A 17,791-nucleotide genomic window follows, 5' to 3' on the forward strand; every position below is an offset into this window, starting at 1 on the left:
CTGTTCAACAGTTTGTCTCATATACACCACCCTGGAAATAGTTGCACAGCCAACATCCAGACTTCAATACTGTTTGGAAGAACAACTTATTTTCCTTGTACTAGCAAGTTTTCACCAAGCAGAGCTACATTTAGTTTAATAAATAGTGATAGCTTTGAGAGAACACAAGAAAACCAACAAGAGCTCAGATAGGTTGTGGCCTCTCCATTTGCAGAGATACTCAAAACCCAGCTGGACACAGTCCTGAGCAACCTACTCTAGCTGACTCTGTTACAGCAGGAGTTTGGAGTAGATGATCTCAAGTCGTCCCTTCCAACCTCAACCATTCTGTGATTCTATGAACTCATTTCTTGACGGTTAAAAAAATGGGATCTCCTGCAGAAAGACTGGTTGCTCAGGGTATTTAAATTGTCATTAGCAGATCATCTGCAATCTCATTCCAAGGATGGGAGTAAATTCACCACTGGGAGATGATTAGGCAGAGAGGCCAAGCAACAGATGAGGATGCTGGGCTTTGGTTAGAGGTGGCAGAAGACCTGGACAGTGGCGCTCAGCAGTAGATGCCAATCCTGTTGTTGATAAGCATCAACATTCATCCAGTGGAAAAGATAATCAGGCTACAGTGTGACTGTCTTTTCCTTGCTCTTCCAAAACTTTGAAGTTTGTCTTTCAACTGCCCTCAGTAACAGTCCCAGGTCTTCCAGAGGAAGACCATATTCCCTTGGGAGTGGCACTTCTTAGGGGTTGACCCCTTTTGTAGTGCTGAACTGGTTTGATGTCAGGGAATTGCATCAAAGACACACAGAGAGCGTGCCCCCATAGACTTTCTTCTTCCCTTTGAGTGTCCCCCACTCAAACAGTACTTTTTAACTCAGCTTTTCCACCATCTCACTTTATCTTCTGAGTAATTACTGTCTTTCCAGTCATCTGCTGAGAATTAAGGCACCATTTCAGTACAAACCCTTCTAATGTGTCAGGGAGAATAGAAGAGATTAACAATCTCAATGTACCTTGACCTGTCTGCCATCAGCCATGGCATGGATATCCACTTCAAAGCAATTAAGTTTAGGACACTGTTCTGTCTTCTCTCCTCACATGGAAAAGCATTGTTTTGTTGCAATTAGTAATGATTTTGGACTCGATTGTGCTCAGCCTCAGTACTTCTCATGGGAGATGGCTGCGTGGCCATCTACACAGTGCTTCTCTTTAGAGGAGTGAGTGGTAAAAAATGGGCTGGGCAAGAGGTGTGGGGCCATGGCCTGTTGAGCAGGACATACACCCCTGCACCACGGGACACACTCTTCCACACACACAGCAGCTCACCACAGCCCCAAATCCCACTTTTTACCCTCCTTAAACAAGCCTCCCTGTTTTCCCCTTGCAAGCACCTGCCTCATTTTGTCAAACAAAACCAACTTTCTGAACCTTGCTCCTGCTACTGAAACTAGACCTTGCAGTATACAGGGTCCATAAATCATACGCTAATGCTGAATACCCTAGAAAATACCTCAGCAATGAATTTTAAGACAGTTTAAATATGACCTGTCATTTTATTTCAGTACAATGTTTTCTTCCATTTGATTATTTGAAGGTGAACTCAGTGCCTATTTAAGGAAGTGCATATGTAGGCATTTATGGTACCTTTCTCTCAGGCTATGGGACACATACAAAACAGTGGATTGACAAAGTTAGAGGACTAAAAGTTATATCATGTAAAACTTTGCTATCATCAGCCTGCTTTCTGTGCTGACTTAGCAAGAGGGCTCTCTTTGGCAGCAGACCCTGTGGTACATCTGAGAGCAGAGGTATCTATCCTACCTAAAATCCAGCAGAGCCAAGGAGTCACATCCGTAGGCACAATGGGCTGCTCATGGGTCATCTCAGACCATATGGATGTTCTGCAGATAGTAAGTATAGGTTTTTCACATGTTGGCAAACCATTCGAAACACTTCTTGCCAGGTTCCATCAGCTGGCACGGAGACTTGGACACTCAGCTTTGCTTTCCCCTTCGAGGTTTTAGAAATGGCTCCAGTATCTTAATTTTATACAGGGAGCCAGGGATTTATTTTTCCCTTTTATGTAAATATCTTACTCCCTTCACAGACACTGACACACCAGTGAGCTGCAGAAATAGGATTACATACTGCAGGTCCCTCTCTCCCTCATCTCAGTTGCTTATTTACCAAACAACTCTCGTTAATCCTCTTTACTGTATTTACTTCCCACTTCCCTCCAGTCTCACTGTCTTACTATTGTTCAGGTGCTTGGAGATGGTAAAAAAAGCTTAAAAGACAGCCACCTCCAGAGCTGATTAAAATGAATCGAGCTCCACTGATTGGTTTTGACTCCGCACCAATTTACACCAGATGGAGAGTTGTTGGAACTGCTGGCATTCACAGTGCACTTGCCCAAGTCCAGTCCATAAACCATGTAATACTGAACCGATCCAGCTTCCTCCAGCCTGTACTGGTTTATGAATTGTCCTTGGACCTCCTGCTTTTACTTCTTGGTGACAGACAGAGACATGGCAGAGAAATACCTGGAGGTATTCCAGATTTTGAACCAGTCATTCGTCTGCTCTTGCTACGTGTTACAGAAATCGCTGGTTGTCACAGCTCACAAAATGAGCAGTGAAGTCCCACTGCTTACAGTGGGCCTGAGCCCTGGCCAAGGAGTGATTAAGCCTGTCCTAGAAATCTACAGATCTTACAGACTGTGAGTGCTGCTGGCGCTAAGTGCCAATCCTTAATTTTTTTTCTGATGTGCCATGGAAAAGTTTCTTAAGAGAAATTTTTTTTTAAAAAAAGGAAATATCCATCTGTCACCAAGATCAGGGAAGATAGCTGTTCCCCCACTGCCAAACTGAGGGTGCTATCACCATGTGTGCAACCATGCTGCAGCACCTCACAATTATCACGAGACCTCCTCTGGTGCTTGATCTATGCAGTAGTGCACATCTGTACCTGGTGTGCCGGCCATGCAGTGCCCAGTATCACACATAGTAAATTCGGAGGCTGCTTTAAGAACCTTCGAAGAATCACCCCATATGTATCTTCCCAGGAGTTTAACCTGTCTAGCAGTTCTCTGAGTAGTGAAGTTGATTGACACATTTTGGTATTGGTTCCAACATGGATCAGAGAGGTAAAGTCCATCCACTGGAACGGATTTCAGTATTTCTTATGACCATTTCATATCGGGAGAAGCTGAGTATTTCCAGGAGAGATGCAGGGATGGGGGTAGCAGCATGCTGGCTTGGTTCTGGTAGTTATTTCATACGAAGAAGCACCAATTCACTAGGCTGTATTTTATCACAAAAAGCTTTAGTGCCTAAAATTGGCGATATGCTAAAGTTTTAGCTTTTACGAGGGAAACCAAACCACCCCAGGAGAAACATGTTTTATACAGATTGAATAAAAATATAGTTGAGTTACGATACCTTGAGGACAGTTGTTCCCTCTCTTCCTGCTACAGAAAAGCAGACATGAGAGAGTTTGATTGGGTCTGGCCCTTTGAAACCAGTAAATGAGATTTTAACTTAAGCACAATAGGATTTTTCTTTTTCTTTCTACTTCAAATTTGATTCCTATGAAAGTGAGGGATTAATACAACAGATCCAAGCTCTGTGCAAATAAATCTCTTCCTGCACTTTCCTACTAAAACATTTAACTCTTGCTACACCCTACAACCAGATGATTGATGTTATTTCACTTTTCAGCATCTCTTCAGTGCTTACACTGCTAATTAAGCTGAGCCGTATGCTTTAGGCTAAGTAGGATATAGATAACATTGATGGTCAGGCTGTAAATCCCACTTCATTTGGAAGACTAATAAGCAGAGAAATCAAGTTATTCCAGTTAGGCTTTTGCAATACTCTCCTGTAATACTTATGGACTGGGAAATACATACCAACCATATATGTCTACTATAGTAGATACATAGGATCTACTATAGATAGGATACATGGGATATATAAAGATGTATACATAGGATACATCTATCCATGGATAAAACTGGTACTATCATCCAATCTGAACTCATGTTCAGTAGGTACTTGGTATTTTTATTCTGGTTTACAACTTTTTTAGCTGATGGGCTGGTGAGAATTTTTAAATGTGTTTCCTGTTGCACCAAAAAAAGACAGAAGCCATCTGCTGCTGCCAAGCCAGTTTCCATGCTTACTGGCGCTTCCAGTTTTTGTTGAACCCCAGGCTATCATCAGAATGAGGTTTGCAAATGTGAAGATGTGGATCTCCTTCTCCTGCTTCCCCAGGAAGTGGTAAAAAATTTCTGTCTAAAAATGCTGGATGGTGACAGTCTCATGCAAGGTTGTAGGGAGTGTATGTTTGAATAATGATTCTCACCAGTTTCACATTTACACTGTTCTTCAGAAAGTAGGTGATGAACCTCAGTGACCCCCCCTGAAATGCAGGCAAATGCTTTGATATCTGTTTCAAGGAAAGGAAACTGAGCAGAAGAGGGCTTCGAGGGTCAGTTTGTGATGGGCACTGTGAACAGTCCCGTCCTCGGCAACCTTTGCCACTTTCCTGGTCCCCCCCGCAGTGACCAGCCACATGACAGCAGGGGACCAAGGCTGGGACACATCTGAAACCTGCAGACATGCTGACATGGTGCAAGAAGGGAAGGATGCCGCTCAGTGTGAGACATATGGCTATCCTCACCTGGAGCTAAGAAAGAGTCGGGGCAGGCACAGGTGGGGCCTTCAGGCTGGGTTCTGGTTTCTACATCAAGGCAATCAGCGTGTGCCTTTCCTTGGATGAAGAGGGTTGTGCCATATCGAGGTTACAACCCAGCCTACATGCAGCTGGCGGATGAGTGGGTGGCATTCGCATCTAAAGGAGATGGGTATATTATAAATAAGCAGCCTTGGAGGTGGGAGACAGATTTCTTGGAGATGCAATGACAGAGGTCCCAATTCCAGGAGATGCACAGGAATGAGGGCCCAGGAGGACCGCAGAGGAGAGCTGGTGGGGTGGAGGTGTGAGAAAGGACGGGGCAGAGCACGGTTATGGAGCTGGAGGCTGGGAGCACACTGGAGGGACTCTCAGCTTCAGCATCACCCAGATTAATCCCCTCACTCCTTCTCTAGCCACCTCTACCTCTCAGTAAAAAATAGTGAAGGATTTATCACACTAGCTAAAATAAATTCAGCTAAACAGTATGGGATAATAATCTGTGTCAAAGGCAGAGATGCTTCTCTTGTGAAGTGTCTTATCTTATTTCCCAGCGTTTATCAATAGATATCTTTTAGACTGTATCAAGGAACCTGAACTACTGAGGAATGCTGCCAGGTACTTTAGGGCATCCTTTTAACAGAGCTGTTTTAGGAAGGACTCATTGATGAAAAGAAACGCTCTAGTTAGTCTGTAAAAATATAATTAATAAGATTTTCTTTTATAGCTGTCCGCCCCACATCTGAGCAGTTTTCAGCTTAGCATTTGTCAGCAGTGTGAATGTCAACAATAAGAAGATCTAAGAGGAATTTTCCCTTTTCTCTGAGCCTAATGCCTGTTCAAGCAACTGACTTGTACGTTGATATTCACACTGTTGACAAATAATGCGTGTGCTCATCAAGTATCTGTATTATTCTTCACTGACATGAAGCTCAAGACTTTGTTATGTGAATTCCCACAGTCTTTTCAAGGGAGCTCTAAATTTGTCTGTTTAAATTCCTTTTCTGCACCTCCTATCTACCAGCATCAGAGCAGATTTCAAGAGCAATTCCTCGCTAGGCACAAGTTGCCTTGGAGAGTTACCGCTCCTGTAGGTATATTTTGCAGCCTTGGCAGAAATCATTCACAATTTGGCACCAGGCAGACAAATACAATAGTGGTTTTTGAAACAAATACAACTTTCCACATGGAATTACACCAATCCCCTATGAACAGCCAATGCTTGATTAGGAACTATAAGTAAGAAATTTTGCACTGCATTACCAGTCCAATTCAACTCCAATTTCAGTCCTCCACAGACGATTTTTAAGAAGTTCAGTAGACAGAGTGAAAGCCTTCCAACTCCTCAAAACTAATAAGCATTCATTTTAGCTAAACTTGAATAGCAAAGATACTTATGTAAATTCAATAAGAAATTAGATACAGACTTCTGTCTTCTTGTTTGAATACCCCCTTTTTGATGCTCTCAGATATACTGTCCTTCAAATCTGGCATAAATTTTTCAGACAATCACAAAGCATGTGCAATGCTCCACCATTGTGATATCCCTGCTGAGTCTCATCAAAAATCTTACAGTTCCTTTGCATGCAGATAACATTTTTCCCCCTCAAAAAATCCCAAAGCTGAATAAACATCATTTAATCCAAACTGTGATTCAGGTGTCACTGCAGTATCTCATGAGAGTTACAGATTTTTACTTTTCCCCTCAAACTATGAAATATTATTTAGGTGAAGAAATTATTCCCACTCCCATTTTTCTATGTAAGTGAACTCAATAATTTCTAACTACCGGAGGCATATGCAAGCACATCTATTGCAAAGACAGTGGTAGGGGAGCTGAAATGGTCACTACACATCGTTGTGTACATAGGCTTCACATAGGTTTTTAAATTAAAAGAGACATGTTTTGAAATGGATTCTGTAGGTGATAATTTTAAAGTAAGAATAAATTAGAAGTAGAGTCTCTGAATGAAAAACTACACAAATTACCCTAGATTTTGGGTTACAAGGGCTTGCATCAATCTGAAAGTAGTGACGGGCCCGGGCCAAAAATCTCACATCCCACACATAAATTTTGAATACTACCAGAACTGAATAGGATGGTGATTCCTGCCGCTACACTTGGCCAAGCCAAAGCTATTGATATTCCCCAGCAACCTGCAGCAATCTGACTTTGGGGAGTTCATTTTAGTCTGAACATTGTGGCCCTGTCCCACTTCTAGTTTTTCTCCTCCTCATGCCCACAACTGTGCATTAAACTTCATCCTTTACACAGGCAGGATATGGTACATACAGTGACTTTCCAGTGAAAACACACATCGACTACAGGATGCATTTTGCCTTTAGGATGCCTTTAAACAAAACAAGGTATCAAGCCAGTCCTGGGCCAACCTTTGTGGGGTTACATTGCCCTAAGCACAGTAAAAGCATCTAGAATCTTACCTTTTTATGGCTTTGTAGCAAATGATGACAACTACGAAGAGGAACACTAGTGTGGCGCAGCATACTGCGATGATAATAACCAGGCCTGGCCACCAGGTCTCTTCAGTGGGACAAAAGGTGGACTTGGGAGCTGTAAAAAGAGTGTGGAAAAATACATGAGTTCTCCCAAATAAGCAGCGTATAATCAGATACGCTTCAGTCACCCATGCAATAGCACTATGCCAGGGCCACAGATACATGCAAAGAGGATATTTCCCATTTAGGACCCATTTTTTTTTTTTTCCAAGCAATCAACTAGTTTGGTACTAGGTATTTCTTATCGTGGTCCCCAGATGACCAGGTTCTCTGTGTCAGTGCTGTCCACATGCTCAGCACAAAGGAGAAAGGCTCCATTCTGCCACCCGTGAGAAACCTCTCCTCCCTCTGCATTTGCCATCTCCTGCTGCATCAGATTTAGTTTGAGAGAGAGATGTTATGCTGATAAGGACAGGCTTTCAAACCCCATTAGAGGAGGTTTATCGGGGAGCTGCAGCAGTGCCTACTGATCAGTATTGCAGCTGCTATCATTGTAACCTTGGAGCAAGGAAGGGGGATTTGTTTTAAAAGAACAAGAATTTTATTACATTCATTAACTGCTTTTAGAGGACTATAGTTGACAAGCTTCTTTCCCTACCCTGCCTTTGACTTGTACGTCCAACAGGTAAGAAACGTCAACATTAACAAATGTTAACCTGTGAAAATATAAGCAATTATTGTTACATTTTTCTTATTCAATTTAGGGCTAGGCTTGCCTATGTAAGTATCACTCAAAACAAGCACTATTTTGCATCAAGAGTAATACTGGTGGCATTTAGTTCCAATATTTTCCTTCAGGGCCATATTCCTTTCCCCAGGCTTTGAGGGGACACTTATTTCCTGAAGGATGGTGAGCGGCAGACAATGGCATGAGCACTGCCAGTGCACTGCAGAGGGGGAAGAGACCCTTAACCCAGCGTACGCAACCACATAAACTCCATCAGAAATTGAGTCACCCTAAATTAAGTTTAATAAGGAATAAGTCAATGGGACTGTCTGAATGTACATTTTCAATTAAGAATGGGAGAGAACTAAATATGGCAAAAGGCGCGTTTTGAGTCTAATTATTTGATCTGATATATCCTAAATTCTGAACTTCATGTTATACACATCACAAATAGGTGCACAAGTTAAAATATGTCATCTGTATCATTTACTGTAAGCTGACATCTCCTGTGCCTCCTGTGTTTGATTAGGAAAAGACATAGACACACTCTTAGGTTTAACACTTCTTAGGTAAAATCCTGAAGTACACAATTACTGAGAAAAGATTTTTTTTTCCAGTTGCGTGATCTATAGAAGAATTGGCAACATTCACCCAGAGAAATCTGCAGGAGCACCATGCTATCACTCTGATTATACTTGTCTAGCAAATATTGCCTTCAATTTATTGTACATATATTGACTGAAGGGTGTGTGGGCGGGTTTGTGTGTGTCTGTTTTCCTATGGGAGAGAAAAATAAAGCTGGAAAATTAAGTGATTTGAAAAACTAATGGTTCCTGGCTCCTCTTTTGACAATGTGTCCACTCCCAGACTACCTTGGCAACTGATTTTCTACTTTATTACTATGTCAGATGCAGAAGTCAGTTTTCGGTAGGTAATGGAACTATTTATTGTGTTGTGGTAAAGCTAATGTTTTTAACATTCTCTGAAAGTTTTCAATATTGTTATTTTCTAAGATTCCAGAACAGAGGGAATGACAAAATGTTCACATGAAGGAGCAGGCAGTCTCAGGGCCAAGTCCACCCTCCTGGTGTTGCCCTGACAAACACAATAGGTTGCAGTGAAATCAGAAGAAACATATGCATCAGCAGATGCCATGTAAAATTAGATGTGATCATAAAAAATGGGGCAAGTAGGGCCATCCTTATTTTGTCCTTGTTCTTCCTCCAAGGCAGGATCAACCAAACTATTTGTAAAGCAAACCAAGATGGTGAGACGAGGTTGCTCCTTGGCACAACACGAGACTGACATATGGCAGAGACAGGGTATAAAGCAAGGCTTGTCACATGCCTGTGCACCACATGCTCCTTGATGGTTTATCACAGTATTTTTACATGGAGAATAAACAGATATATGTGGGACTGAATAGTGAATATGATTCCCGACAGCCTATATGTAGTTATTAATGACAGGAAAATAAGAATTGCTGATGCAGAGGTGACCCCTAATCCACCTGGCTCAGTTCTCTTCCCCACTGGTCCAGACCAGGAACCCAGAAAGAAGCACAAGAAATCACACTGGAAGCTATCAAAACCTGTTTCTTAGTGGCTGGTGGGTTTATACAACTTTAGAAAGTATTTTCTGTTTCTACCTCTTATTATTGCAGTGCTAGGTAATCTTGTTTTCCTTAAAAAAATGTCCACTCTTTTTCCAATAAGCTCCTGGTTGCGTGCTATTTTCTGCCTTTCTCAGTATGCATTCATATAGCTTTCATTACCGTGACATTTTTATGTCCTTAACGCATTTCTCCTCACGATTATCCTCTGAGGAAGAGCAGAACTGCTTTTAATCCCCTTGTGCTGCTGGGAAGCCCAACCCTGGCCCGCATGAATGCCTCCATGTGCCTGCCGTGCTTCATGCCTATGAGCAGCGGCTGGGAAAGTTAGCTGAGAGGGGAACTTCCCAAAGAACCAGCAAGGTGCCTGGCCTCAGAGAGGTGCCTCTTGCTGAGTTCTGCACTGAGCTCTTGATGTTAGGGGAGTGTTGATGTCTCCATCCCCCTGGGATGGGGCTCATGGATCTGCTCCCTGGGGCAGCCCAGGGCTGGGGAGGCTCTCCATGCTCCTGTGCCTGGGTCCTAGCTGCCAGCTCATCACCCACAGTGTAGAAGAAACAGATTGCACCTGTAAGGGGCTGAGCCTGTATGTGTCATGCACTTAATGATCAGAAATTATGCTGGGCTGAAGACGCTCATGGCACCTTCTTGCAACTGTGCCACTTTGCAGGGAACAGCAGTGCATTTCTTCGGCACTCTGTGGAAGAGGGAAGACATGAGTCTCAAACCCTGCTCTAATACTGAAATTATTATAGTAAACACTGAGCAGATGTTGTCCAACACTACCTATACCAAAGACAATGTCCATTTGTTTCATTGTCTTTCAAAAGCTTTGATGAAATGCAGGAAAACACTTGAATTCTAATGGTTGTCTCCTTTGTATCACCTCTTTCAAATCCACTATAAACCCCCCAAAATGAGAATCTTTTTTTCAGAATCCTTTCCCTTGACACGTAAAGAAACAAGCCATGTACTGCTGTCATCCACAGCGGTGTATTTGGGGAATGAAGGGCATCTCTGGGCACAGGGAGTCCCTTCGTCATCACCGCAGGGCTACTGAGAGCTGAGGGCTGGCAAGCCCAGCCATGGTGGTTGCTCCCTTGGCACCCTTTGCCGGTCTCATGTGAGTGGTTTCAGTTGCTCAGAGCATGACTGCCTCCTGGTTTGACTCTTTCCTGGCTGCTCTTCACTGGTCTCAAAATCAGCTGAATGGAGAATGTGATTTTCACAGTGCAAAACAACTTGACGAAAATGTGCTTTTTCTCCTAAGCCCCAAAGTGGTGGTCTGCACAATGAACATACCGTTGGGTGGAAAGTGGTAGGAAAGTGATGACTTTTTAAAGACGATAAGCAGAGTGAACTAAGCAATCACAGCCTGCCATCCTGACAGAAATCCTGCCAAAATAATGAAAATCTCATTCAATTACTAAAATATTAAAATAAATAATTGATGCGAAATGCCATAGGTTTAGGAAAACACATCTTGTCAAACTAACTAGATATTTTCTGAGGAGATACTGGTTTGGTAAACAGATGTATTAGTGCTAGTGTGATAGCTTTAGACTTTGGTATGACATTCGACTTAATTCCACATGACTTTGGGGTTACAAAACTTTAAAGCTACACAGTAAGTGTGGCACACATAAATTGAGTTAAAAGCCAGAGAACTGGTATGTCTCAAAATCTCACTATAAATGGAAAGTCACTGCTGAGAGAATGTGTTTTTTAGCAGTGACTCCCCCCTTCCCCCCAAAATAGGGTGATGGATACTGGTAGAGTTTGTAAATGACTCAGGAATGTACTCCACTACAAGGGGAGACTAAGCATATTCAGATTAGAAATAGGGTAATTATTATCATTAAGGGCAATTAGCCGTTACAATAGTCTGTCAGCTCTGGTGGAGTATTTTATTGAAAAATTTAGTTTAAGGTAGTCTTTTCACTTTTCCTAAAAGAAAGAAGTCTAAATTCAGCTAAAGAGATCAGACTCAGGATAAGAATTATGTAAAGAAAACACTCCATCTCTGGAAAGGCCACATGAGCACAATGCCTTTTTTTTCTTGGATTTAAAATTTATGAAGTACAAATGTTGGTTAGGTTTACATTTAGCGGGCCAACACCTTCAACTATTCCTAACATCACCAAGTCTAAATAAATACAATGAATAAAAAGACCAACTTCAGACCTACAGTGAGTGGCTGGATCCAACTTATTGAAAACAAATTCATGAAAAAGTACTTTTGGAGCAATGGCATCCTGCAAACTATTTAAGCACCACACAAATCTCACACACTTGTTCTCTTTGACTAAATTTATTTTGAAGGCTCAGCATAAAGACACAGCTCCAGTTCTAATGTTAGCAGGTATCTGTATACACATGGGTCTAGCCAGAAATGTGCATACCACAAAAGATTAGCCCAGCTACAGAGGGTTTCCCTCAATGTCCAGGCACAAAAATAGAATTTGTGTCACTGGAAAGGAAGTTCCAATAAAATCACAAAGACGTCTCTGATTACATTTTAGCAAATCGCAGAGTAGGTCCCTCTGAAAATTGCCCTGAGCTACTAAAACTAAAAAACATTGAAGAAGCTGTTTTAATCTTCTGGATTAAGCATTAAATGGTTTTGTGTATGTTGTACAAGTGACACATACTTGTACTGCCTGCAACAGAATATAGAAACAGGACTTGGAATCCTTGGATACGCCCACAGGCTATCTTTAGTGGACATGGCTGTACTTTATAAAGCTAAGATTGTGGAAATCTAGTACTTCTGTTATTTATTTTGAATAGGGTTATTACTTTCCATTGCGGTATGGGTTGTAGGCTAATTGCTCTTCGCATGGGAATGTGAGGACATTGGAAAGGACCACCACCAAGTCTGTCAGGAGAGAGTAAGTGCTCCGTCATGGGGGTTTTGCTGGGTTGAGTCGTTGCCTCTGCGCAGCCCTCAGCAGCGATGCCGAGGCAGGGAGCCTGCATCCAGGCATCCCTTTCCACTGGCGCTCGCCCATCAGGCAGCTCAACAAAGCAAAGCAAAGCAAAACAAAGCAAAACAAAGCAAAACAAAATAAAACAAAACACAGGGCTGAGCTGGAAGATAACTAAGGGAGGCAGTGACCCATGCTCCCATGTATGACCCCAGGGGAGGTGTTTCTGGCCGAGGTCTGAGCATGTCGATCTGCTTACAGAGTCGGTCCCAAGCAGCAGGTGAGTGTGCAATAATGTGATGTGAAGGGTGACAGTGACCCCCCTCGCCTCTTTACAATAACAGTAACTTCATGCCTAAAAAAGGAAGAGCACTTTCAAGATACATCAAAACTGATTATTGTTTTTCCTCCTGCTTTTATTCCTGTTCTTGCAGAAAGGTCAAGAGTGCTGGCATAATCATCTTTGTGAGACATCTGCCTGTTTTTAATGTTGTATACTCGCAACAGGCTAAACTCTGCCATTTCTATGCCTGCAGCACTCCTCTTGTTATTGTAGGGCTGCCTGAATCAGCCATGCACTTTTAATTAGCATGCTAGGAAGCAAGATTGGATTTTATTTTGAAGGCAGGCTCATATTCCAAGGGCCTCAAGTATTTTATCAGTCTTGGTTGGAACTTAAAAGCAATTGGAGATGCAGGCAATGTGTTTCTAGCAACCTCTATCTACGTCACATATTTTAGAGACCTGTTGATCTGCTGGCTAAGGCAGGGCTTTGGGTTCTAGTCTCATCTTCACTCTTATTTGCCTTATTTTGATATATTCACATAATTTGCACATTGGCATCTCCACTTGCAAGACAGAGAGAAGCCACTAGTTCCTACAGCCATTATCACACTGGGATGCAGGAACAAGCCCAGAAAACATGGAGAGGTTTAGATGTGATTTCAGATGTCAAAGTATATGAAAAGACTCCCAGGACACTCCATTCCCAGTTAAATATGGAGAGAGATTTTGAATCTGTTGCAGCCTGTGTCTCTTCACATCAAGGTGTCTCATCCAACCCCCTGTGGAATAGAGGAGGTCAATGAATCCCCTGATTAATGTGAAATAACTTGGGTTTCTGGGAGAAACCCTACAGAGGAACACAGACAGCAAGGCTCGGACACTTACTCTACCAGCACTGTGTCCTGTAAAGATGAAATGCGAGGAGAGCCTCCATCACATGCCCACATCTTTTTTGAGGAAGCTGATTTCAGTGCCGAGCCTGAGGTCTCTTGTCTACTTTCATGTAAGGCCCTTCACTCCCCCCAGCAGTGTAAATTCACCCCAAAGTGAGTGCTGATTAACTTAACACTGATTAACTTAATTATCCATCAGAATGAAGCCTTGGGCAGCTAACAAAAAGGGCCAAGAGCTCAAGTGATGTAAACTAGAAGCTGTCCCTGCTCATTGCAGGGGGGTTGGACTAGATGACCTTTAAAGGTCCCTTCCAACCCACACTATTCTGTGACTCTATGAAACTAGTAGAAGTCCACTCAGTTGTGAGACTGGTGCCAGCTGAGGACCTTGTCCCAGCATCTGCATGATGATGCTCTTAAGTGCTGCTCCAAATTTTGCCGAAGGTCAGGAGCTCAGTGCCCAGAACCTTGAAAGCTGTGGGCTCTCCGGGTGCAGGTTTTGTTACTTAACCCCGGGGAGACATGGAGAGACCTGAATCAGTGTCAGCTGAAGTGTGCCCTGTTTGTTTGCTGTATTTCATCCCATAGGAACCGCTGCAGATGAGTTGGATAATCCGCATGGTAGGAACACGCTGTGTATACCCAGCGTGTACAGCGAGAGGCAGCTGGCATGGGAAAAACAAATCCTTCAAAAGAGCCTCCTAATGAAGTTTGTGTTACTGCTAGACCTTGATACAAATATAGAGCTTCAACTGTTATTCTAAAAGGCACTTCAGAAACAGGCAAAGTATGTGTTTCCTTCAAACCATATCCAGTGACACTTTTGGATTCGAGGGGAAAATTTCCTGGGAGGATGGGGGAGAGGAGGCTGACCAGGACATGAGGGGCCTTGGTGCCTCCTCCTGGGGCAGAAAGCCATGCATGCCTGTGTGCCATGCAGCGGCTCCTCTGCTCACCCCAGCCTCACGCCTCCCCGACGCACAGGCCCTGGGGTTTGTGCGTGGCCAGAGGGAAACCTGAGCTGACGTTCACGCTGCAACCACAGCTGCCTGCAGAAGGCAACGCTCAGGCTGGCGATCGTGTACAAAGATGGGCTCACAGAGGGAAGGATTGCCATTTTCCACTGACAGATGAAGAGACTTCTCTAAGTGTGTCAAGTTTCTGTGTGCTGTGAGAGGAACTCCCTGGTGTTTGTGTGTGTGTATATATATATATGCATATACACCCCCCCGTATATGGATATATATATGTACATACATATATGCATACACCTACATGTATATATGTATATAAACACACATATATACGTAGAAAGGATATATATGATAGATATATTTAATGTATGTATATAAAGGGGTGTATATGTGCATCCATATAAATGAAACTGCTGCCAATACTTTTGTTAAACGTCTTTGCATTCTGAGTGGCTCCTCGGGATTAATTAGTAAGTGTTCGTAACTGAATATGTGAGAAACTCTACCAACTCCTGTTTTCTTCTCCCTCTTCCCTGCACTTGAGATTCCTTATATTGGCTGAACATGTAACGGCAAACATTCACATTTGGGGCACCTCTGCATGTATCTGAAATTATTCATTTTGAAGATAAAGGACCTATATGAATGGATGCACTTCGCTGTCTCCCTGGCAGGTCCAAAAATCACCGCATCAACCTCCCTTCACAGTTCTTGCCTGCAGACAACACACCTGGCCACGCCTGAACTACCGAAGGGGAGATGCAGGAGCTCATCACATCAAACGCCAAAGGCAATGCTGGTACCAACAGGAGCCCCGGGGGCTGGGTCAGCCTCCCTCCCCAATTGGCCAGCATGGCCTTGGAGACAGCTTGCAAGAGGCCATAATCCTCCTCTGCACTCCTCCAGACCACACAGCAAACGCAGGCTCAGGGAGGGGAAGGTAGAGGCATTCCCAGACTTCAGCTACATTGGATCCAAGACAGGAGTCTGGTGAGGTCCCACCTCAACCACATGAGCTGGTGACAGCACCAGGTGCTGTTCCCAGTGGTGTGTATGCACAATTAAACCTTGAAGAAAGAAAAACATCTGCAGTGGGGCAACTTCTTTGCCCCATATTGAGCCATGGTCATAACCAAACCCATCTAGCTGCTGGCTGGAGCAGGTCCCTTCTGACCCAAACCATTCTGGGATTCTGTGATGTTTAAACATCCGGCATGGAGGTGCTTTGGCATTGCAGCTGCTGGGCGGGATGCTCAGGATGCGGCCCCAGCCCGGCTGCTGCTTCACCCTTGCTTCCCCCTGAGAAACAGAAACAAAGCAAGCTCCAAAGGAGAGCTCCAAGTGCTAAAGCAATGTCGAGTAGATTAAATCCATTAAATACAATAAAATACGAGATTCCCACAGCATCGGGGCTTCCCAGGGCTATTCTGCTCCAAGTGATGGACACACTGTTACTTGTTTAGAGAGTTGGGAGGAAAAAGGGCGCAGGATGGGCAGCACAGGAAGCCAGATCTATTAACAGCCATCATTAACTCGGACCGGGCCAATGCAGCACGAATGTAAAGCAGGAATGGATGACAGCTTCAGTAAGAGATGAAGTCCACTTGGGGCAAGTTCATCGCCAGTAAATCTGAACGCGATGGAAAGGATTTGGATTATCACAGTCCCCAAAGAGCAGTGACCCAGAAAGCTGCTCTGCTGGACCTGTTCCCTGAGATCCTGCTGCAGAGAACAGGCACAGGAGGAAGATGCTACCCAGTGAGGAAAGACCAAAGAACTGCTTTTGACCAGCAATATCCTATCCCATCACCCTCATCTCTGGAGCATGGCTGTAACTGCACAGGATGTGCAATAGACTGGCTTAAGGAAAATAAGAATCACCTAATTTTGGAGCAAATTTTGATCCAGAAAAAAAATCTATGTTGGTTTTCTTTCATTTTTTTACTTCCCTATAGATCTGTGCCCTTCCTGTTGCTTGTAAACTTAGAGCCATTTCCAGAGTGCCATGAACTAGTCAGGTAAACAACTACTACCAGGCAATAGTGGTGTGCTCAGCAGAAAGCCTGTCCTGATGTACTGCCTCCCTGGAGTAGGTAGGTTAAATAACACTAGTGGAAATCAGCTATTCCTGTAGCAGATGATACTTCTGTTTATCACATTATGTTGCAGACGAGTTTGTACCATGCAGCTGCTCTGTGCATATGTTTCTACTACCCTTTTAAGGGGAGTACTGCAATCACTACACAGCGGGAACTTCTGCTATAATAAAAACATGTGTGGGATGATGCTGGAGAAATTCCCTCCCCCGCAGCTTTTACACTGTAGACGCTGTTATTCTACACTCTCGGTTCCCCCATCTCCTTAGTTTTCTCCCCCTTTCTAAAAATACTTCTGTTCTGAAACAAGAAACATGCTCAGTTTTGTGCTTAGTTTTGGAGGCTGGAGTTTGCAGGAGGTGGAGGAAAGGGGCAGTTCTGCAGGAATTTTCTGAAGGTCATGGGCAATAGAGGAGTGCATGGCTCATTGCAAGAAACAGAACTGGAACTGCTGATGAAAAAACCTGAGCCTGGATACAACCAGTGGGAAAGAGAGGCACTAGGTGGGGGAGTTTTAAGTGTGGTGCTTAAGATCTAAGCTTTAGAGGTTATTGAACCCACACACATTTAGGTTTGGGTTTTGCAGTGGATTTTACTAAAGCCCCATGTTGCTGTGCTGTCTTGGTAGGTCTCGTGCAGCTGCTTTTCCCTGGCAGATTTGAGAGTCCTTTGGAAAAGGAACATTTCATTAGGACCAAAAAAAACCCAAACCAGATTAAAGTAGCGGTCGCCCAGGCATAAGCGAAACGGCTTGTGCAAAGTTGCCGCAGCTCAGTGAAAAAGCCAGGAAACAAAATGTCTTTTGACTCCTGGCCAGTCCTACCCTCTGGATCGTGTTGCCTTCTCCTTGGGAGTCAGAGGCAAACACTGGATTTGGCCATAACTACACGACAGGGGTGGCAGCAGCAAACTGCCTTGTTGACTTCCTGGGCAGGCTCCAGATTTCTGCCCCAAGCCGGCACGCTGACGCCATCCACAGGAGCTCTGTGCAGCTGAGACCTATGGACAGGCACAAGGTGGGATCCTGTAGGGTGCCCAGGAAGGGCTGACGCTAAGCTTGTAGGATAACTTGTGTTGGTTTTGGCACAGCTGCAGAGGAAGACTAGTATTTCAGTTGAGAGTCCTACA

The 17,791-nt window shown here is 43.7% G+C and overlaps 1 protein-coding gene across 1 annotated transcript in view; it reads right to left on the reverse strand.

The window, feature by feature from the left end:
• The window catches only part of PRIMA1 (proline rich membrane anchor 1), a 55,169-nt gene that overhangs the window by 17,476 nt on the left and 19,902 nt on the right, over nt 1–17,791 (reverse strand). Inside the window, exon 3 of the mRNA XM_054828320.1 lies at nt 7,135–7,264. Within this exon, the coding sequence (XP_054684295.1) occupies nt 7,135–7,264 (130 nt within the window). The remainder of the gene's footprint in view (nt 1–7,134; nt 7,265–17,791) is intronic.

The sequence above is a fragment of the Grus americana genome, chromosome 5 (assembly GCF_028858705.1).
Source record: "Grus americana isolate bGruAme1 chromosome 5, bGruAme1.mat, whole genome shotgun sequence".
Taxonomy (NCBI): Eukaryota; Metazoa; Chordata; class Aves; order Gruiformes; family Gruidae; genus Grus; species Grus americana.